General features: G+C 40.7%; 1 protein-coding gene across 22 annotated transcripts in view; it reads right to left on the minus strand.

Annotated features, from left to right (window-relative positions):
* FRMD3 (FERM domain containing 3) overlaps positions 1-23976 on the minus strand; it is a 379694-nt gene that overhangs the window by 332206 nt on the left and 23512 nt on the right. For 4 of the 22 annotated variants that reach the window (XM_086416753.1, XM_086416752.1, XM_086416749.1 and 1 more), the window contains exon 1: positions 8964-9258. The exons of 16 other annotated variants lie outside the window; for them this stretch is intronic. In XM_086416753.1, the coding sequence (XP_086272879.1) occupies positions 8964-9110 (147 nt within the window). In that variant the 5' untranslated portion in view covers positions 9111-9258. Of the gene's footprint in view, positions 1-8963; positions 9259-9445; positions 9642-23976 lie in introns of those variants that run through there. 2 more of the 22 variants (XM_086416773.1, XM_086416769.1) reach the window with 2 other exon arrangements.

A 23976-nucleotide genomic window follows, 5' to 3' on the forward strand; every position in this document is an offset into this window, starting at 1 on the left:
GGAAACAGAGAAAGGACCATGCTAGCTACTGAATGCCTATCACTCATGCATGTGAATCTCAGATTCTCTATGCAACAAATTCTGATATTTCCATTCCTGCCATGTTTTCAAGAGTTCCCAAAATGCCTAGTGAGTAAAAGAAGTAACAACTTAAGAATTCAGTGACTGAGGGACTTGATTCAAGCAGTTTATATGTTAAACACAATGCACTGTTGCTGTACATTTTTCATAATCAAAAGAGGGGGTCTCAAAGTAAGACTTCAAATTATTAGAGTTGAAAAAAAAATGAGATTCAGCTGGAGAGCAAGTGCAATTGGGAAATGCTTATGACAGAAGAGCCTGCCCTTGATCTTCTACTCTTAACATTGCAATACACACACACACACACAGGTATATGGTTAATATTAAGAATTTCAAATATACATATACACATTTTTTATGCACATGCTGGGATTTTTTACTTAACTGACATCATTTCAAGTACTTATAATTTGCAATCCTGGAGACCCAAGGTACACGGGAGTAGTTCTTTGTTTTACTTAGGACTATTAAAATTTTTTTCAGGAAGTTCAGTAAATTGATTCTTGAGCTTATTGGCCTCAAAATTCCTTTACACTATTGAGGATCTATAGAATTTCTGTTTATTTGGGTGCTATATCTCAATATTCACTGATCGTAAGTTTTTAAGATAATCAATAATTGATTCATTTAAAAAATAACAAACCCATTGCACATTAACATAAATAGCATTCTTTTATGAAAAATAACTTTGTTTTACAAAATAAAGCCAATTAATTGAGAACAGTAGCACTTTTTACATTTTTAACATCTTTAGTGTCCGGCTCAATAGAAGACAGCTGGATTCTCCCATCTGCTTCTGTAGTTAATGTGTTGTTATGTCTCATATTATCCAGCCTCTGGAAAACTCCATTGTACACTTACGAGAGATTGAGAGTGGAAAAGGCAATCAACATCTCAACAAGAGTGACAAATAGGAAAATAGTTTTTTCAACAAATGGTGTTGGAACAACTGGATATCCACATGCACGAGAATCAAGTTGGACCTCTACTTCACATCATACATAAAAATTAACTCAAAATGGATCAGACGGGGAGTGACTATTAACAGGAAGAGTTTTATTTTGGGGGATGATGAAAATGTTCTGGAATTAGCAGTGATGGCTGTATATATAGTATATATTGTGAATATACTAAAGCTAATGAATTTTATACTTTAAAATGGTGACATTTATGATATCCAAATCACATATCAGTAAAATAATGAATCAAAGACCCAAATATAATAGCTAAAACTATAAAACTGTTTAAAGAAGACACAGGTATAAATCCCATGACCTTAGGCAACAGTTACTTAACTATGACACAAAAATCACAAGGAACAAAAGGAAAAAAAGAAAAAACAGATAAATTGGATTTCATCAAAATTTTAAAAATTTTGACACCATCAGACTAAAAAACCCACAGAATGAGAAAAATGGCTGTAAATCATTTATTAAATAAGAAGTCTGTATCCAGAATATGTAAGAATTATTAGAACTCAACAATAAAACAACAATCCAATCTTAAAATAGCCAAAGGATCCAAATAGACAGTTCTCCAAAGATAGACAAACAGCCAATAAGCACATGAAATGATGGTCAACAGCATTAGCATCAAGGAAATGCAAATCAAAACCACAGTAAGGTATCACTTCACACCCACTACGACAGTTTATAATCAAATAGATAATAATAAGTGTTGGCAAGGATGTGGAGAAACTGAAACCCTTATACATTGCTGGTGGAAATGTAAAATGGAGCAGCTGCTTGGGAGAATAGTCTGGCAAACTATTCAATTCAAAAGATTAAATGGAGTTACTATATGGCCCAGTAATTTCACTCCCAGGTATATACCCAAGGCAAATGAAAATTTTACTGGAATATTCACTGCAACATTCTTCGAAATAGCCAAAAAGTGGAAACAACCCAAATTTTCATCAACTGATGGTAAACTGTGATCTATCCATACAATAGAACATTATTCACCAATTAAAGGGAAAGAAATACTGATACATGCTACAACGTAGATGAGCCTAGCAATTACGCAAGTGAAAGAAGTCAGACACAAAAGATCATTACGTGACTTCATTTTCATCAAATGGCCACAACAGACAAATCTATAGAGACAAAAAGTAGATCAGCAGTTACCTAGGGCTGGGAAGTTTAGGGGGAAAAGGGAGTATGATTACTAAAGGGCATAGGGTTTCTTTGGGGGATTGTCTGATTGTGGTGATGGTTGCACAATTCTGTGACTATCTTAAAGTTATACACTTGAAATGGATGAATTTTATAGTATGTAAATTATATCTCAATAAAACTCCTTAACCTAAAGAGGCAAACAACATCTTAGTATTATTTTGAAAATAGTTTGAACCTCAGGGGCCCCCTGAAAGGATCTCAGGGACTCCTGGGGCTCCCCAGGATACGCTTTGAGAATCGCTGACCCAGACAAAACATCTAGTAGGGTAAACTTCCTAGCAGCCATCTTCCTCTCCCCCTCTTTCTCCTTTGGAAGAGAACCCTGATTTCTAGGCATTGACCTCTCTCCCCTACTCAGACCACCACCAGGAAGGAAGCTGATTCCACTCTGAGTCCGAAGGCACCTTAAGCTAATCAGCACACTCATTTTGATCGATTTCACTCACTGTTCAGGGTGGCAGGTGATAAAATGACTGCAGGACTTTTGCTTTGAATGCTTAGTTGGAAGTGGTTTTTCAATTCCTCTGGAGGGTGTCCCATGAAAATGTGAGAACTGAAACTACTATAACCACTTCACTATAGTCTGAGGATAAAGCCTCACAGAAAGTCAGGATAGTTCTTGAATTAGGTCCCTACTTAACTCAGAATTTCTGGATATGTGAGTGTGTGTGTGTGAGTGTGTGTGTGTGTGTGTGTGTGTGTTAGTCACTCAGTTGTGTCTGACTCCTTGCGACCCCATGGACTGCAGCCTACCAAGCTCCTCTGTTCATGGGATCCTCCAGGCAAGAATACTGGAGTGGGTTGCCATTCCTTTATCCAGGGGATGTTCCCAACCCAGAGATCAAACCCAGGTCTGCATTTCAGGCAGTTTCTTTACCATTTGAGCCACCAGGGAAGTGCTGATCCAGTAAATATCTTTAATGTTAAAGCCAGTTTGAGTTGGAATTTGTCAGTTAAAAGCACCCAGCTGATACATTGTCCAGTGATGTGGAGCTAACAGTATTGCATCCTCCCCATGGTCAATACACATTGCCTTTGCTCTGAACACATCAAGAGATAAGATCTTAGCAGAGTATTGAAATAACACTACTTTTCTGTCAGAATATACTTAACACAAAGAGCTGGCCCATGTAATCTAGGCATAAATACATCAGAGCTAGACCATGGTATTTAACAAATTGCCTCTCTCTTCTATTCCTTTAGTGTCTGATATTCACTGTACTCTGAATGGCACTCCAGATGAATCTGATAGAGAAAAGAGTTGAGTCGTCCTCATTAGCAGAACATGTGTGGCTGTTATCCGAACCTAGGGTGGATTTCACCTGCAGGCTCATCATGGGGCCTGATATTAAGCACATATGTATGTTTGCAAGTGACCACAAATTCCTGTTAAAACAGATAAGAAACTTAGGATGCAGTAAACAACTTTCTCTTTTTTAACTAAATTAATTAGAATAGTATTCTGCATTTGGGTGATTTTTTAGCGTTTGCAACACGCTTTTATAGATTTCATCTCAACAACCCAATGGAGACTGGTAATTGAGGAATTATTATGCCCATTTCACAGATTAAAAACTGGAGGCCCAGTGATTCACTTGAGGTCTTACAGAGTCAGAAAGTGATGGAGTTTGGGCTTAAAGACATTAGATTCCAAGCCAGAGCCTTCACACTATTTAGAATTAAATCCAATATATCTTCACATAATAGTAAGACAACAGTCAGTATATTTTCATTTCTTACTATGGGCCAGGTATTAAGTACTTGGTATATATTGCATGGGCTTCCCAGGTGGCACTAGCAGTAAAGAATCTCCCTGCCAATGCAGGAGACACAAGAGACGCAGGTTCGATCCCTGGTTGGGAAGATCCCCTGGAGATAGAAATGGCAACCTACTCCAGTATTCTTGCCTGGAGAATCCCATGGACAGAGGAGCCTGGTGGGCTTCAGTCCCTGGGGTCACAGAGTCGGACACAACTGAAAGCAGCTTAGCACTAGCACTATATATTGCATATTTGATTGTTACAACAAGACCATGAGGTTGTACCAGTATTACCCTCACTTTACAGATGAGGAAACTGAAACCAAACTGGTAAAGTGACTTGTCCAAAGTCACCTGGCTGGTCAATGGTTAGAGCCAGGGTTCAAACCCAGGCAAGTAGTACTCTGGATCACAAGCTCCCAACCACTTGGCCATACTGCCACTTCAGCAAGAGCAGAGATGCTTGCTGTACACAAGACAGTGTGTAGCTGCACAGAACCCATGGGCTCAGTAAGGGCTGAACTGATATTTAACAACACAAGCTACAAAGGATTATCCAATAATTGTTGCAGAATTTGATCATACAAAGATTGCCTAAAATAAGCCAGGGCTCAGCTAACATCTTATTAAACGTTACTGAAAGTTTAGTTGTAACAATACTTATTACTCAATTTGACCTATTCTGAAAGACACTACTGCTTGCTTAGCCACCAGCAGTTCCCCGCCCCTTAACACACACACACACACACACACACACCCCTCCATTGCCTTCATGAAGTCAAAGCCCACCTCTCATTATAGAGAGTGAGGAGTACAGATACCAAATATTCACATTTCTAGACTCTTTTACAGCTAAGTCATGGGTATAGGATTCAATCCTGGGCAATGGGATCTAATGAGAGGACTGATGGGAGCCTCCAGGAATGGTATTCCTCTATGATAAAAAGAAATGCAAGAGGAAATCCCACCTGTTACATGGTGGATGTGTTAGTACCTGAAGGACATTCACAACCACCTTATAATGAGAACTCTAAGTGACAAAGGAGATGTGCTGAGGAGGCAGAGTAGAAAGATGGAAAGCTCCTGGTCCATGCAGAGCTGCTGAACAACTCTGAAGCTACCCTACCTCCGGACTTCTCATTAGGTGAGATGATAAGTGTCCTTATTACTCAAGCCACTTTAATTCAGCTGCTCTTTTACTTGCAGCCTAAACATCCTAACTCTCAAGTTGGAAGCAGCTGAAGAGAAGACAGGGCTCTGGATTCTAAGTAAAATGACATGGCTTCAATCTACTTACTTGCCAGGTGACTCAAGTGGCCTAATCTCTCTGCACCTCGTTTTCTATACCCATAAAATTGAGAAAATATTCAATAACACAATAAAATGGAGATAACCCAGGACAGGAATGAAAATCACATGAGATAATATGTATATAATCTGTCAATAGCAATGTTTTAGTCAAAGGTAATTGGTCTAGGTAACAGATAAACTATAGACTTTATAAACTGGAGACATCCATTCTAACCCAAATCCCTTATTTTACAAAAGAAGAAACACTGATTCCAAATGTCAAATGACTCACTACATGTCACACTGGTTGGTAACATAACTAAACTATGTATCTCCTTATTCTCAACCCAATGCTGTCATGCTGTCCTCATGATGACAGGTATGAGCTACATTAAATACTGGGTCAGTAGCATTCGTTCATTCAGCAAGTGTTTATTGACCACAACTATATGTCAAGTTCGGCTCTAGGAACCTGAAGGACTCCTTGAAGAACAACAACCATAACAAGAGTTTCTACCCTCATGAATTTAACAGCCCAGACACAAATTATGCAATCTACATCTACAAATAATTATTAAGTACCTACTAGGTGCTACACACAGTGCCAGACTTACTATTCAAATACAAATTTTTATAATTTTCCAGCCAATTCAAATAATAACAAGCATATTTACCAGGACTTGATAAAGAATAAATAATATGAAAAGTCTACAACTTACACAATAAAAATCAGTATTAAAAATGGCAAGCTCATTAGGAGGAGTGGTGAACACCCTGCCAGCATCTGAAAACGTGGACGAAATGGGGAAGACGACTAGAACTCTACTCTACTTGAAACAGCGCTACTGAATCAAAGAAGTGAGAACTAAGCCATGTCCTTCCACAGTCTCTAGACTTGCAGGGTTGGCTTCGTGGGAAAAGACCAGTAGAACCAACTCATTGGAAAAGACTGATGCTGGGAAAGATTGAGGGCAGGAGGAGAAGGGGGTAACAGGGGATGAGATGGTTGGATGGCATCACCGAGTCAATGGACATGAGTTTGAGCAAACTCCAGGAGATAGCAAAGGACAGGGAAGCCTGGCGTGCTGCAGTCCATGGGGTTGCAAAGGGTTGGACATGACTTTGCAACTGAACAACAACAATAGGGAACATTCAGCAACTCCTTTCCTTCCCCAGGCCCCTGTCTAGGGCCCTAGACTCTCCTTTTGCTCCCTATCCAGTTGGAATTCCTCTTTCACCCCACCTAAACAGTCACATGCAAATGACACACTGGAACAGCATCCTAATCCTATGACGAGACAGAGCAAGTGGCTATCAGGCTGCTGACCCTGAGCCATTACACTGAAAGTTTTCTTTGTCAGTAACCACACAAATCATATACTTTGGAAAAGAATATTTAAAAGCTATTATTTTGCAAAAAAAAAAAAAGCATAACACACCTTGCATGAGTTATAGAGGGAAAATTTGTGTAACACTCTCTTAACTTTGTGATTCTCTAGACTGGAGGAAAAAGGCAAGCAAGGAACAAAACACAGATGGATTCCCCAGGGAATACTAGTGACTTCAAAAGTTCTTTTTAAAAAAAAAATCATTTTGTCTTTGTCCTAAACAAATGGAAAGGTTTTTGTGACCTTATGTTCAAAAGTATAATATCAATTCCCAGGTTGGAAATACTCTAGGCAGGTATAATGTCCAAAATCACCAAAATCATCTTTTGATTCATTTTAATTGATTAAATGATAATCACCATTTGGGGGCAGATGTGCGTCCAAATAAAACATTTGATTTTCTCAAGCAATGCCAAAATCAACACTTTGGAACATAGCATTTTAACCTCTTTGGCATCAGTTGGGCCATACAAACTCCAATGTTCCAAATTGTTATTAGATTGGCTACAATCTACTGTTTGCCAGATCACGAGACAGCACATACATGTCATCTGGGGACTATTTATCCATTCTAAGGAAGATTCCCTCCCACAAACAGAAAAACAAAACAAAACAGTGGTGTCAACTCCAAATGGGACAGGACAAGGCAGATAGAGGGCGGAGACAGCTCTGGAAAAGTCAACAGCCCCACTCTCTGTGGCTGACCCCTTTATTAACTACATATTCAATACGGGTTAAAGTTCCTGTACACCCACTTTAGGACTTAAGGTAAAATGTGCAAACTCCTTTCTCTGAAATACAAGACAGTACATGCCAAATGTTTCCGTGCAACCCTGTGGCAGCAGAAAAACTGCCTATCCCATTAATCCTTTTATTATTAAGTTTAATAGCAGTGCTTGGTTCAAAATGAAATCCAAGATCCTCCGGAAAAGTCAGTGGGAGCTCACTTTAATGGGAGGTCATGGGGCACTACATTCCTGCCATGAAACTTAACCCCGTTGTCATATTACAAGTTAGGAGTCACTGTCCCTGTGTCACAAGCTCCCACGAAAAGAAAGAAAGAAAAAAAAAAAAATGGTGGGTGGGTGGGTAACCATTCATTCATTCATTCTTAGTTAACACAGCCCAGAGGCAGATTCTTGCCACTGGGAGACGCTGCTCCCATTCATCTCTCAACAGAATGGGTGCCCAGTGTTTTAAAAACAGCTCACTCAGTCTCAGACCTTCAAGACTTGAGTAGGTGAGAAGAGGAAATTCCAGAGATAAATAAGTAAAGATACTTAAAAGTCAAAAGCTAATAGTGCTTAACCCTAACATGACCTTTCCAGGCTGCGTGCCCTGAATCTTGGGAGAGGGCACACACCTGCCTACATATACAAACACTGAGAGTGCACTCACATGCACACACACACACCATTGCATCTCACAGATCTCCTGCAAGCCCAGAGGCACTTAAGTACTGGAGGATGGAGTTGCCATCAAAGCTGCCTTCGCCTACACAACTCTGGCCTTCTCCAACTTGGTCACGAGCACATGTCACCAATATCCCAAAGGGTGATTTCTCCTGGACCCAGGTCCTGCAGCATTCCCTCCCTGCTGGCCTAACAGCCCTTTTCCTTTCCCTGAAACACTCAGTTTTCAAAGGATTCCTTTCGAGGTAGCTCCAGTCCGAGCAGCATGCCCCATCCCTTAAGGCTTGGAGCACAGGGCTGCCTGGCCTCTCTCACTCCCAGGAAACTTCGCCGCTGCCCCACGCTACAAGTAAAGGCCACCGGTAGAGAGGAGGCAGGGAGCTGGAGCAGGTCCCTGGGACTGAAGGCACCTTCGGAGCCCAGGCGCCAAAGAAAGAATGAGTGGATCCATGCTGATGCATGCCTTCTCCACGTGGAAGAAAGAAGACTGGGCGACATGCAGGTACCCCTCTAGGTTCTCAGAACTCATATTTCCCGATAGGTTAGGAAACAGAGGGGTTAGAGTCCCCCAGGAGGCAGCTGCCCTGTGTCCACTATCCTAAGCGCAGCGAGACGTGAGCGCAGTGTCTAAGCCAGAGGAAGGGGCCCCGGGAATTGATAATGCACGCCCGGTGCCTGTGGGAGACAGTCCCCCCAACCCCATCCCTTAGTAGGGCTCCCAGACTCAGAGCTGAGGAAGAGAAATCTGCCTTTCTAGTAGGCCCCCGGATGGGTTCCTTGTCTCCACGCGCACGCCCACCCGTAGAGGCCCCCCAGTCCCATGGCCAGCGCGTAGTCCGCTCCCTCGCCCCGGCACCTGGATGTGGCAGGAGATCTCCGAGTCGTCCAGCAGCCGGATGGTGCATTTCATCTCCTGGCTGAGCGATTTGATGCTGGAGCTCCGAAAGTGGATCATTTTCATGGTCCTCCTGCCTCTCGGCACACAGTAGCAGGAGGCGAACATGCACCGCGGCCCGGGGAAGCGAGCAGGAGGCTCGGGGCCGGCGCGGCGCTCGCCCGCGCGGACACACACACACTGCCCTGGACACCCGGGCGCGGCTCAGCCCCCGGACAGCAGCGACAACCGGCGCCTGCAGCCACACATGCCGAGCGGCCAGGGCGCGGCAGGCGGGTCCCTCCCTCTCCACGGTCCCCTCCCTCCGCTCCCTCGCCTCCGCCCCGCCCGCTCCTTTCCCCGCCTCCGCCCCTTGCCAGCGCTCCTGCACCTCCCTCCGCTCGGGCTCGCTGGCCGAAGATGCCCTGAGCCCGAGACCCCAGGCGGGCGCGCTAAGCACTCACTCCCACGCGTGAGGAGCCGCGGCAGAAGAAGGCGGAGAGCGGGCTGGCGCTGGTGGCCGGGACGCCCGGGCAGTGGCCTGTTCCGCTGCCGCCGCCGCCTCTGCGTCAGGCTGGGCCCGGCAGCCTCCTCCCTCTCCGGCCGCGATCGCTCTGGCTCCTGAGCGAGCTCGTCCCTGCCCCGGCTCCCCCACGCGCCCGACAGCGCCAAGCTCTGCTTGGCCCCAGCGACTTGGCGGCAGGCAAGGGGGCGTGGAGGGCGATCCTGACCTACACCCGCAGGGAGGATTCCACCTCGGGAGAGGATTATTGGACCTCTGGAACCCTGAGAGTAGCCTGAGGCCCTTGCCTGGCTACAACAGCAATAAGGCTAGAAGACACAGTACTGGTACTCTGAGGATTTTTGTAAGCCTTTCTTTAATATTAACTGAGAGTCAGTCTCCTCTAAGAAACTCAGAACCTCCCTTAATCAGTTTCTCGTTTATGTCTCCCAACACCTGGCTAAGATCTTTGGTAGCAGCACTTTGGGCTTCCCTGGTGGCACAGCTGATAAAGAAATCCGCCTGCAATGCAGGAGACCCTGGTTCGATTCCTGGGTTGAGAAGATCCCCTGGAGGAGGGCATGGTAACCCACTCCAGTATTCCTGCCTGGAGAATTACACAATCAGAGGCTATCTGCTCCAGTATTCTCGGACTTCCCTGGTGACTCAAATGGTAATCCACCTGCACTGTGGAGACCTGGGTTTGATCCCTGGGTTGGGAAGATCCCTTGGAGGAGGGCATGGTAACCCACTCCAGTATTCCTGCCTGGAGAATTCCACGATCAGAAGCTCCTGGCAGCTACAGCCCATGGGGTGGCAAGGAGTTGGATACCACTAAGCACAGCATAGTACACAGCAGTACTTTAGACCTCAGGGAGAAGGTCTTTATCCTGACCCTTCCCCCTTAGAGATTTCCTTCTGCTCCCCAGGAATGGATTCTATTGCCTAAGAATGGAGGTGTGACCCGTCCAGTTTTAGGCCAGTCTCTGCACTTGGGACCCTGAGATTCCACCTCCAGGATGTTGGGGATGAGAGTCTCCTGCCCCTCTGTCTTTCCTAGGGTGGCTCAAGCCCCTGTGTGATGTGCCCATAGATCCAAGGGGCAGCTGTGGAGGCAGGTGGACTGAGACTGGACGTGGAGACCAAGCCATCAGGCAGTGGGAAAAGAGGGGGATTCTCTCCCTGCTGCCCTTTTCTGAGCTCAATAGGTCATTATTAAGGGGTATTTGTTACAGGAATGGCTAATTGCCCAACTGTCAGCTCTTGCATCAGAGGCCCCCCATCCAAAGATATGCCCTGTCTTTGGGTGGGAAGGGATGGTCTAGTCATTTCTCCTAAACTTGGTACACTCTCAGACACCCCCTTGGGGTTGGCTGAGGCTTGCCTGAGGTCTGCACTGCAGTCAAATTCCTCCTTCTACCCCCTCCTGCTTCCTCCCTGTGTTGATAGCTAGTATAAATACCCTGATGTGAAGAGCTGACTCATTGGAAAAGACCCTGATGCTGGGAAAGACTGAGGGCCGAAGGAGAAGGGGACAACAGAGGATGAGATGGTTGGATGGCATCATCGAATCAATGGACACAAGTCTGAGTAAACTCTGGGAGATAGTTAATAAGTCTGGCATGCTGCTGTCCATGGGGTCACAAAAAGTCAGACACGACTGAACAACTGAACAACAAATAAATGCCCAACAGGCCAAATTCAGTCTCAGCATTTGCTTCTGGAAACGCCAAACTGTTAAGATAGGAGAGTAGAGTATATTTTATTTAACAGTTGATAGCTTGATTATTGCTTGTCACCATTTAGATAGTAGTATGTGGACCTCCATGTGTAGTCTTTCCTGGGCTGAGGAATGTTAGGGCAGGACCTGAAGGGAAGGTCAGTGTGGAGAGTCTGGGATTGCAGTCTTGGCCCAGCTGGGAATCCAACTGGCCAACCCTAGGAATCCTGGGAAAGTCTCTGTATTTCTTTTCTCAACTTCAAAGGTGAGCACATCTCACAAGTGGCTGAGAAACTGGGATGAAGCGAGGCGAGACAAGTCTGTACTCTGTAAAGCTCCATGTGCATATGAGATGGAAGTGATGAGAGTGTTCCAATCCCATATGAAAAGTACACCTGGGATTGAATTGTCTCTCCCAACCCAAAGAGCAGTTCTAAGGTAGCCTAGAGATCAAGGAAAAGTCACCATGCCAGATAACCCAAATTTTTCTTTTAAAGCTATATACTTGTCCCTCATTATTGTAGCAACCTTTTATCTCTGAAAGAGTCATGGCTCAATACCCTAAAACTCAATACCCCAAAATTTGAAATTCCTCAAATTTAAGGAAGCAGAAGAAAGACAGGAGGAAAAAGGACAGAACCAAGGTCACCCAAAGCGGTGACAAGCAACAGTCTTTGAAGAAATGAGGAGAATCTGAGATTGGCTATCTAGCCTGGTTTGGAAGGCTGAGATTCAACAACTTTAATGTACAATTTGGAAACCCTTGGAATACATGGGAAATGGCTGGGGAAATTACCGTATATGGTCACCTGGAGTGAAATATCACTGAAGAGAAGGCTTTTAGAAACTGAGTGGCCATGGTCAAAAAATAACATGAAGAACAAGATGTATTCAAAGAATGAACTCAAGGATAAGCTTAAAACTGGACCGCTTAAAGAAAAACAATGACACACTCAGAGTCCTAAATTCTCAGTTCACAACCTTTTAACAACCTGTATTCTTTCAATGACAGAGCTAAAAGTATTCTTTATCAGTTGAATCACTAAAAAGCAGACTCAAAATCTTTTCTACAAGTTGCCAAATGATAAAGTCAATTGAGTTACCAGCCTCACCAGATTTCATGTGGGAGAGATAGTTACCATCAGGAAAGAGTGGGAATCTGGGTGTAGAAATAAAACCATAAAGGAGGATTTGGATAATTCCTAGGAAATCAAGTCCCCAAGCCCCTCTTGAGAGCAGAACCAAAGCCTCTTCCCTTATATTAATTAGGCTGTTCCTGCCTTGGTTGAAGACCCTATTCTGATCTCACCTGGGGCAGTTACCTTGGAAAGGGCAGTCAATCTCCTTGCCACACTTCATCCACCAACTCTGACTACTCTTGCTCTTAATACTGGAGTCAGATCCAGACACCCACAGAAAGCCAATTACAAAGTCAACACCAAGGAGAGAAAGAATTGCAAGGTCTTGCTAATTTAAACTGAAAAGTATGTATATAAATAAACCTAAATCTGTTGATTTGAGTGCACTTCCCAGTGACTCCGGTTTCATTGTACCTTCTATATAAATTGATCGACTTCTGGTCTCAGCTAAATGAAAATGAGAAGGAAATACCCTGATATGTGTAAAGGAAAAAGTCCAAAGAATCAAGGAGAAGGAAACACCGAAGTAAATGTTCATATATAGACAGCTCGTCTCTCGTAATGATGAACCTGAGGGGGGCCTCACCACAGCTTCTGGAGAATTGTTGGTGAAGGAATCACCACCATCTTTGAAAAATACCACAGTGGCTCTTCTCTGTGACCAGAGGTGCTATGAAAAACCCTGCAGTTGAAAGGAGCCTCCTGATTTCAATGGAGATGATGGGAACCTGGCTTAGCAGAGGACAAATAGTGATACTTAACTTTCAGTGCCTGGGAGGGCATGGGGACACTCATGAGTAGTGGGACCCAAATCGCTTCAGAGTTATATGACCCGCAGGAATTTGCTGATTATTAGATGGCACCCCACTCCAGTACTCTTGCCTGGAAAACCCCATGGATGGAGGAGCCTGATAGGCTTCAGTCCATGGGGTTGCTAAGAGTGGGACAAGACTGAGCAACTTCACTTTCACTTTTCACTTTCCTGCATTGAAGAAGGAAATGGCAACCCACTCCAGTGTTCTTGCCTGGAGAATCCCAGGGACGGGGGAGCCTGGTGGGCTGCCGTCTATGGGGTCGCACAGAGTCGGACACGACTGAAGCGACTTAGCAGCAGTAGCAGACATCCAACTAAAGTCCTTGATCTGTAGAACAGACAAAATTTCTAGGTCTGACCAATAAAAAACAGACTAAACTCCCCTACAAAAATTTCCACGTCTGAACCCATCCCTACAGACAACCAGAGACATTTGAGTGAAGGAAAGATGAACCAACCTGAGGAGTTCAAGAAATTCAAGAATCCAATTCAAGAAATTGGCCACAGCACAGAAGAACTGGCAAGGTCCAATTCTTAATAAAGAAGTGGCAGTGGGAGAGATTGTAAAACCTCATGCTCAGTGGTAGTAGCTGCAGTTCCTTCTCAAAAACTTCCCAGGATTTCCTCACAGTTCAGTGGTTAAGAATCTGCCTGACAATGCAGGGGGACACAGGTTTGATCCCTGATCGGGGGAGATCCCACATGCTGCAGAGCAACTAAGACCCATGTGCCACAACTACTGAGCCTGTACTCTAGAGCCCACAAGCCAAAACTGCTGAGCCCACGTGCTGCCACTACTGAAACCTGCATGCCCTAGAACCCATGCTCAGCAACAAGAGAAGCCACCGCAAAAGGAAGCCCGTGCACCATAACCAAGAGTAGCCCCTGCTGGCCACAGCTAGAGAAAGCCCTCAGGCAGCAATGAAGACCCATCACAGCCCATAATGAATAGATAAATTTTTTAAATGCAAACCTTAAACTCTTAAGGGACTTCCAAAGATCAAAAAAAAAAAAAATTTCCCAGCCCATGCATCATAGCCCTTTGATGAGCCACTGGAAAACAGGTGGCCTGGCCAAAAAAAGAGTGATTGATAGTTGTGGAGAAAAGAGAATCCTCTCACACTATTGGTGGGAATGTAAATGGATACAGCCACTCCAGAGAATATGGAGATTCCTTTAAAAACTAGGAATAAAACTATTATATGCGCCAACAGTCCCACTATGGGCCATATACCCTGAGGAAACCATAATTGAAAAAGACACATGTACCCCACTGTTCAGCACAGCACTATTTACAATAGCTAGGACATGGATGCAACCTACATGTCCATCAACAGATGAATGGATAAGGAAGTTGTGGTATATATATAGACAATGGAATATTACTCAGCTATAAAAAGTAATGCATTTGAGTCAGTCCTAACGAGGTAGATGAACCTAGAGCCTATTATACAGAGTGATGTAAGTCAGAAAGAGAAAAACAAACATTGTATATTAACACACACATATATATGTGGAATCTAGAAGGGTGATACTGATGAACCTATTTGCAGAGCACCAATGGAGACACACAGAGAACAGACTTGTGGTGTACACACAGGGGAAGGAGAGGGTAGAACAAATTGAGAGGCCACACGTAAAAGAGATAGCCAGTGGGAATTTGCTATATGACTCAGGGAGCTCAAATCTGGTGCTGTGTGACAACCTAATGGGTAGGATGGGGTGGGAGGTGGGAAGGAGGTTTCAGAGGGAGGGGACATAGGTATACCTATGGCTGATTCATGTTGATGTATGGCAGAAACCAACACAATACTGTAAAGCAACTGTCCTCTAATTTCATGTCAATGTATGGCAAAACCAATACAATATTGTAAAGTTAAAAAATAAATAAATAAATCTGAGATTTAAAAAATATTTAAAAACTGATGGTTGTAAATTTTGTGCATTGAGTTTTAAAAATTATTTTAAAGTATTTTCATGACTATTAAAATTGATTGAAAAATTAATGTTTAGGTATAAATCTAACAAAATATATACACATTCTATATAAAAACACTAATGAAAAATCAAAGAACTAAATAATTGGAGAGATACTCCACGTCTGTGAGTGGGAAGACTCAACATTGTTAGATGTCAAGTCCTCTCATCCTCATCTATAGATTCAATGCAATTCAAATAAAATTCCAGCAGTTATTTTGTAGATATTGACAAACTTTTGCTAAATTTTATATGGCAAAGCAAAAGCCCTAAAATAGCCAACACAATACTGAAGAAAAACAAAGTTGGAAGACTACCTGACTTTAAAACAGTGTAAAGCTATAATGATCAGGACAACATGGTACTGGTGAAAGAATAGACAAAATAAATTAATGGAATAGAATAGACAGCCCAGAAATAGACCCACACAAATAGAGTAAACTGATCTCTTATGAAAAAGCAAAGTCAATCCAGTGGAAAAATAATAGTCATTGGATTTTTTTCTTTTTCACTACCCTTTCTGTGTGCTGGAACAACCTGATATCCATATGCAAAAAAATAATAATAATAATCTAGATACTGTTCATAAAAATTAACTCAAATGGGTTATAAGGCCAAATGTAAAATACAAAACTATAAAACTTCTAGAAGATAACATAGGAAAAATATCAAGGTAATTTTGAGTTCAGTGATGACTTTTAGATACAACACCAAAAGCATAAGTTGGATTTGATTAAAATTTAAAACTTTTGCTCTGCAAAAGACACTGTTAAGAGAATGAGAAGACAAACTACAAACTGAAAGAAAATATTTGCACAACACATATCAAAGGATACATATCTAAAATATACAACTCTTACAATTCAAAATAATAAATAATCCAATTTTAAAATAGACAGAAGGTCTTTACAGACACTTCACCAAAGAAGGCAAATAAACATATGAAAAGATTCTCAACATCAAACTTTGTATGACAATTGCAAAATTAACTATATTAAGATACTACTACACATGTATTCGGAGAAGGCAATGGCACCCCACTCCAGTACTCTTGCCTGGAAAAATCCCATGGACAGAGGAGCCTGGTGGGCTGCAGTCCATGGGGTCGCTAAGAGTCGGACATGACTGAGCAACTTCACTTTCACTTTTCACTTTCATGCATTGGAGAAGGCAATGGCAACCCACTCCAGTGTTCTTGCCTGGAGAATCCCAGGGATGGGGGAGCCTGGTGGGCTGCTGTCTATGGGGTCGCACAGAGTCAGACGCGACTGAGGTGACTTAGCAGCAGCAGCACACATCTATTAGATAGGTAAAATTTTAAAACACTGACAATACCAAATGCTGACAAGAATATGAAGCAGGAAGAACTCCCATTCACTGCTGATGGGAATGTAAAATGAATGGTACAACCACTTTGGAATACAGTTTGGTAGTTTACAAAGCTAAACACAGGCTTACCCTACAATCCAGCAGTTGTGCTCCTAGGTACTAACCCAAATGAGAAGAAAATTATGTCCACAAAAAAAAAAAAAAAATGCACACAAATATTTATAGCAGCTTTTTTATTGATAATTGCCCAAAATTGGAAATATCTAAGATGTCCTTCAATAGGTGAATAGATAAGTTGTAGTACATTCAGACAATGGAATACTATTCAGCAATAAAAATAAATTTTCAAAATTGAGCAATCAAGCCACAAAAAGACATGATGGAACCCCAAATTTTTGGTTGGCCAAAAAGTTCCTTTGGGTTTCCCATAAGATGTTATGGAGAAACCCGAGCAAACTTATTGGCCAACCCAGGACATATTGCTAAGTGAAAGAAGCCAGTCTGAAAAGGCTACGTACTGTATGATTCCAACTGTGTGACATTCTGGGAAAGGCCAAGATGACAATAATAGGGGAAAGCAGGGGTGGGAGGGAGGAGGTAGGATATGCAGGAACCCTTTGTACTTACTGCACAGTTTTTCTATAAACATAAAAGTGCTCTTAAAAAAATTAAGAGTACTTAAAAATAGATCAATTTTCACCATGTGAGGGCACAGGGAAAAGGCAGCCATCTGCAAGAGGAAGCGAGCTTTCACCAGGAAACCAACTGGCCACCACCTAATTTTGGATTTCCCAGCCTCCAGAACTGTGAGAAAACTAATTTCCATTGTTTAAGCCCACAACAACAAAAACTTGCCACTGAAAATACTTTGAACACCATTTATATGGCTCCTTCTATTAAATTCTTGCATTTAGTAAATCGTAATTGAGGACATATAATTCCATGCATTACTGACGTCGCAGGAGATCACTCAGCAGTGGCATCACCGCATAGCACCTGCCTATGCCTTTGATTGCCTGTCAGATCATCATATTCATCTGCTGGTTAATTTAACTAATTTGGTTTTGATCAGTAAGATGTTTTGCCTTTCAGATGAATATAAAATATTTAGTGCTATTGTTAAATTAATTTTCGTAATTTTTTAATTAACATAATACTTTTGGTTTTTCATTGTTAATATTTGCTATTAAATTATTTTTAATTATTTTTATTTTATTTTTAAACTTTACATAATTGTATTTGTTTTGCTAAATATCAAAATGAATCCATCACAGGTATACATGTGCTCCCCATCCTGAACCCTCCTCCCTCCTCCCTCCCCATACCCTCCCTCTGGGTCGTCCCAGTGCACTAGCCCCAAGCATCCAGTATTGTGCATTGAACCTGGACTGGCATCTCGTTTCATACATGATATTTTACATGTTTCAATGCCATTCTCCCAAATCTTCCCACCCTCTCCTTCTCCCACAGAGTCCATAAGACTGTTCCATACATCAGTGTCTCTTTTGCTGTCTCGTACACAGGGTTATTGTTATCATCTTTCTAAATTCCATAAATATGCGTTAGTATACTGTATTGGTGTTTTTCCTTCTGGCTTACTTCACTCTGTATAACAGGCTCCAGTTTCATCCACCTCATTAGAACTGATTCAAATGTATTCTTTTTAATGGCTGAGTAATACTCCATTGTGTATATGTACCACTGCTTTCTTATCCATTCATCTGCTGATGGACATCTAGGTTGCTTCCATGTCCTGGCTATTATAAACAGTGCTGCAATGAACATTGGGGTACACGTGTCTCTTTCAATTCTGGTTTCCTCAGTGTGTATGCCCAGCAGTGGGATTGCTGGATCATAAGGCAGTTCTATTTCCAGTTTTTTAAGGAATCTCCACACTGATCTCCATAGTGGCTGTACTAGTTTGCATTCCCACCAACAGTGTAAGAGGGTTCCCTTTCCTCCACACCCTCTCCAACATTTATTATTTGTAGACTTTTGGATCGCAGCCATTCTGACTGGCGTGAAATGGTACCTCATAGTGGTCTTGATTTGCATTTCTCTGATAATGAGTGATATTGAGCATCTTTTCATGTGTTTGTTAGCCATCTGTATGTCTTCTTTGGAGAAATGTCTATTTAGTTCTTTGGCCCATTTATTGATTGGGTCATTTATTTTTCTGGAGTTGAGCTGTAGGAGTTGCTTGTATATTTTTGAGATTAGTTGTTTGTCAGTTGCTTCATTTGCTATTATTTTCTCCCATTCTGAAGGCTGTCTTTTCACCTTGCTGATAGTTTCCTTTGATGTGCAGGAGCTTTTAAGGTTAATTAGGTCCCATTTGTTTATTTTTGCTTTTATTTCCGATATTCTGGGAGGTGGGTCATAGAGGATCCTGCTGTGATGTATGTCAGAGAGTGTTTTGCCTATGTTCTCCTCTAGGAGTTTTATAGTTTCTGGTCTTATGTTTAGATCTTTAATCCATTTTGAGTTTATTTTTGTGTATGGTGTTAGAAAGTGTTCTAGTTTCATTCTTTTACAAGTGGTTGACCAGATTTCCCAGCACCAGTTGTTAAAGAGATTGTCTTTAATCCATTGTATATTCTTGCCTCCTTTGTCAAAGATAAGGTGTCCATATGTGCGTGGATTTATCTCTGGGCTTTCTATTTTGTTCCATTGATCTATATTTCTGTCTTTGTGCCAGTACCATACTGTCTTGATAATTGTGGCTTTGTAGTACAGCCTGAAGTCAGGTAGGTTGATTCCTCCAGTTCCATTCTTCTTTCTCAAGATCGCTTTGGCTATTCGAGGTTTTTTGTATTTCCATACAAATTGTGAAATTATTTGTTCTAGCTCTGTGAAGAATACTGTTGGTAGCTTGATAGGGATTGCATTGAATCTATAAATTGCTTTGGGTAGTATACTCATTTTCACTATATTGATTCTTCCAATCCATGAACATGGTATATTTCTCCATCTATTAGTGTCCTCTTTGATTTCTTTCACGAGTGTTTTATAGTTTTCTATATATAGGTCTTTAGTTTCTTTAGGTAGATATATTCCTAAGTATTTTATTCTTTCCGTTGCAATGGTGAATGGAATTGTTTCCTTAATTTCTCTTTGTTTTCTCATTATTAGTGTATAGGAATGCAAGGGATTTCTGTGTGTTGATTTTATATCCTGCAACTTTGCTATAGTCATTGATTATTGCTATTAAATTATTGATTTTCATTAATTCTTTTCACTGTTGCTTCTTGCTTTTCATTTTTTATTTGCTTTGGAAATTCGCATTAGCCAAATTCAGGTATTGCTGGAATTTCTTTGTATTTCTAAAAGCAGAAGACGCGTACACCCATGGCTGATTCATGTTGATGTATGGCAAAAAAACACCACAATCTTGTAAAGTAATTAGCCTCCAATTAAAATAAATATTTTTTTAAAACAACAGAAGAAGAAACATAATTTAATGAATTCTACTCATTAAATGTATCTTTGCAACTTCAGGAGATTGATTTTTCAATATATGTTATGCTGTATGAAGGCAGTAATATTTATATTTTGTGCATTTGTCAGAATTTTTGCTCTTTATTAAGTGAAAAATTAAAGTTTCAATTTTTCACTTTATTTTTTGCACACTTCATTTCTTTGAATTTTTGATGTTATTTCTTATTGTGGTAAAATACAGATAACATAAATCCACCATAACCATTTAAAGGGTACAGTTCAGTAGTATTTCATAATGGTGAGCAAATATCACCACTATCCATCTCCAGAACACTTTTCATCTGGGAATTTTATGCAACTAAACAATACTCCCTATTCATCTTACCCTTCCCCCAGCTCCTAGCACTCACCACTCTATGATTTTGACAACTCAATGTACTTCGTAAGTGGAATAATACAGTATTTATCTTTTGTGACTGGCTTATTTCACTCAGAATATTGTCCTTAAGGTTCATCCATGTTGTAGCATATTACAGAATTTAATTTGTGTTTAAGGCTGAATATCATTAAATTATATGTATACCACATTTTGCTTATCCATTCACCCACTGATAGACACTTGAATTGCATCCATGTTTTAGCTACTATGAATAGTACTGCTATGAACATAAGTATATAAATATCTCTTTGAGACCCTACTTTCAATTCTTCTGGGTATATATTCAGGATTGCTTAATCACATGGTAGTTTTAATTTTAATTTTTTGAGGAACCACTATATTCTTTTCCACAATGGCTGTACCATTTTATATTCCCACCCACAATGCACAAGTGTTCCAATTTCACCACATTCTCTCCAATACTTGCTATTTTCTATTTTTTTTTTTTGATAGTAGTTATCCAAATGGGTGTAAGCATTGTTGTTTTGATTTATATTTACCTAAATGATTAGTGATGCTGAACATCTTTTCATGTGCTTATTGGTCACTTTGGATAAATGTCTATCAAGTCTATCAATTGGGTTGTTTTGTATTCTGTAGTATTTCTATTTTTTTTTGGTGGGGTGGGGGCTCCAAAATCATTGCAGATGGTGACTGCAGCCATGAAATTAAAAGACACTTGCTCGTTGGAAGAAAAGCTATGAACAACCTAGACAGCATATTAAAAAGCAGAGACATTACTTTGCCAACAAAGGTCCGTCTAGTCAAGGCTGTGGTTTTTCCAGTAGTCATGTATAGATGTGAGAGTTGGACTAGAGAGAAAGCTGAGCACCGAAGAATTGATGCTTTTGAACTGTGGTGTTGGAGAAGACTCTTGAGAGTCCCTTGAACTGCAAGGAGATCCAACCAGTTCATCCTAAAGGAAATCAGTCCTGAATATTCATTAGAAGGACTGATGCTGAAGCTGAAACTCCAATACTTTGGCCACCTGATGTGAACTGACTCATTTGAAAAGACCCTGATGCTGGGAACAATTGAAGGTGGGAGGAGAAGGGGACGACAGAGGATGAGATGGTTGGATGGCATCACCGACTCAATGGACATGAGTTTGAGTAAAGTCTGGGAGCTGGTGATGGACATGGAGACCTGGCATGCTGCAGTCCATGGGGTCGCAGAGTTGGACATGACTGAGAGACTGAACTGACTGAACTGATATATTCTGGATATTCATCCCCTATCAGATATATGATTTGCAAATATCTTCATCCATTCTATGGGTTGCCTTTTTATTCTGTTGCAGTTTTTTTCATCTTTATGAAGTTCAATTGTTTTTATTTTTTCCTGTTACCTGTAATTTTTATATATCTAAGATATAATTGCGAAATTCAATGCCATAACGTTTTCATCCGATGTTTTCTTCTACTAGTTTTGTTGTTTTATATCATACACTTAGGTCCTTGATTCATTTTGAGTTAATTTTTGTATACGGTGTTAGCTAAGGGTCCAACTTAATTCTGGTCCATATGCATACCCACTTTTCCCAGCATCATGTGTTGAAAAGACTGTAATTTTCCCCACTATGGTCTTGGCATCCTTGTCAGAAATCATTTGACCATATATGCAAGAGTTTATTTCTAGGCTCTCTATGCTATTCTGTTGGTCTTTATATCTATTATGCCAGTAATATGCTGTGGCTTTTAGCAAGCTTTGAAGTCAGCAAGTGTTGATTCTCCAGTTTTGTTCTTCCTTTTCAAGTTTGCTTTGGTTATTCAAGGTCACTTGAGTGTCTACATGGATTTTAGGATGGGTTTTTGTATTTCTACCAAAATCATCATTAGGATTCAGACAGGAATTGATTGCACTGAATCTGTAGGTCACTTTGGGTGACATACTCTCTTAAGAATAGTAAATATTCTAGTATATAAACACAGGAAAATAAAATAAAAACATGTTTATTTTAACATGTTTTGTAGTTTTCACTGTACAAGTCTTTTGCCTTCTTGTGTGCTAAGCTGCTTCAGTCATGTCCAACTCTTTGCAACCCTGTGGACTGTAGCCTGCCAGGTTCCTCTGTCCAGGGGATTCTCCAGGCAAGAATATTAGAGTGAGTTGCCATTCTCTTCTCCAGCGGATCTTCCCAACCCAGGGATTGAACCCAGGTCTCTTATGCCTCCTGAATTTGCAGGCAGGTTCTTTACCACTAGCAGCACCTGGTTAATTCCTAAGTATTTTCTTTTTGGTGCTATTGTAAATTGAATTTTTATAATTTCCATTTCATATTGTTCATTGTGTATAGAAATGTAGCTAAGTTTTGCATGTTAACCTTGTATCCTGCTACTTTACTGAATTCACTTATTACTTATAACAGGATTTTATAAAAATCTTTAGGGTTTTCTACTCATAAAATCATATTATCTACAGAGGTAAATTTGCTTCTTCCTTTCTAATTTAGGTGGATTTACTTCTTTTTCTTGCCTAACTACCCTGGCTAGGACTTCCAGTACAATGTTGAATAGAAGTGGCAAGACTGGGCATCCTAGCCTTTTTTGTGATCTTAGAGGAAAAGCTTTTAGTCTTTCACCATTGAGTATGATGTTTAGTGGGGGTTTTCATATATGGCTTTTTATTATGTTGAGGTAATACCCTTCTATTCCTAGTTTGTTGAGTGTCTTTACCATGAACTTTGAAAAAGCTGAACTTTGTCAAATTCTCTGTGTCCACTGAGATGATCATATGGATTTTTCTTTTGTTAATTTGGTGTACCACATTTATCACTTTTCATGTTGAATCAACCTTGCATTCCAGGAATAAATACAGCTTGGTCATGGTATATAATCCTTTTAATATGCTTCTGAGTTCCATTTATTAATGTTTTGTTGAAGACTTTTGCCAATATTCATAAGGTATATTGGTTTGTAGTTTTCATGTAGTGACTCTGGTTTGAGTATCAAGATAATGCTGGCCTCACAGAATGACTTAGGAAATGTTCCCTCCTCTTCAACTTTTGGAAAAGTTTGAGAAAGACCAGCTGCAGCTCTTTAAAAGTTTGGTAGAATTAACCAGAGAAGCCATCAGACTCAGGCTTTCTGTCCAGAGATTTTGATAACTGACTCAATCTCCTTACTATTCAGATAGTCTATTCAGATTTTCTAATTTTTTTGTGATCTAGCCTTGGTAGATTTTGAATTTCTAGAAACTTTTCCATTTTATCTAGATTATCCAATTTTTGGCATACAATTGTCCCTAGTACTTTCTTATAATCTTTATTTTTAGAATCAGTAATTACTTTCATTTCTGATTTTTGTAGTTTGAGTCCTCTCTTTTTTCTTACTACAACTAAAGTTCTGTCAATTTTGTTGATCTTTGCGAAGAATCAACTTTGAGTTTCATTGATTTTTCTCTTTGTTTTTCTTTTATTTCAATTATCTCTGTGCTAATCTTTATTATTTTTCTCCTTGTTCTAACTTTGGGCTTAGCTTCTTCTTCTTTTTCTTGTCCTTAAAGCTATAAAATTAGTTTGCTGATTTGTGTTGTCATTTTTCACTATAAGCATTTATAACTGTAAATATCCCCCTTACCACTGCTTTCAGTATATCACATAAATTTTGATACGTTGTGTTTTCATTTTCATTCATTT

Source organism: Bos grunniens, chromosome 8 (genome assembly GCF_055505025.1).
Source record: "Bos grunniens cultivar Pamir isolate PY7600 chromosome 8, Bosgru_T2T1.0, whole genome shotgun sequence".
NCBI lineage: Eukaryota > Metazoa > Chordata > Mammalia > Artiodactyla > Bovidae > Bos > Bos grunniens.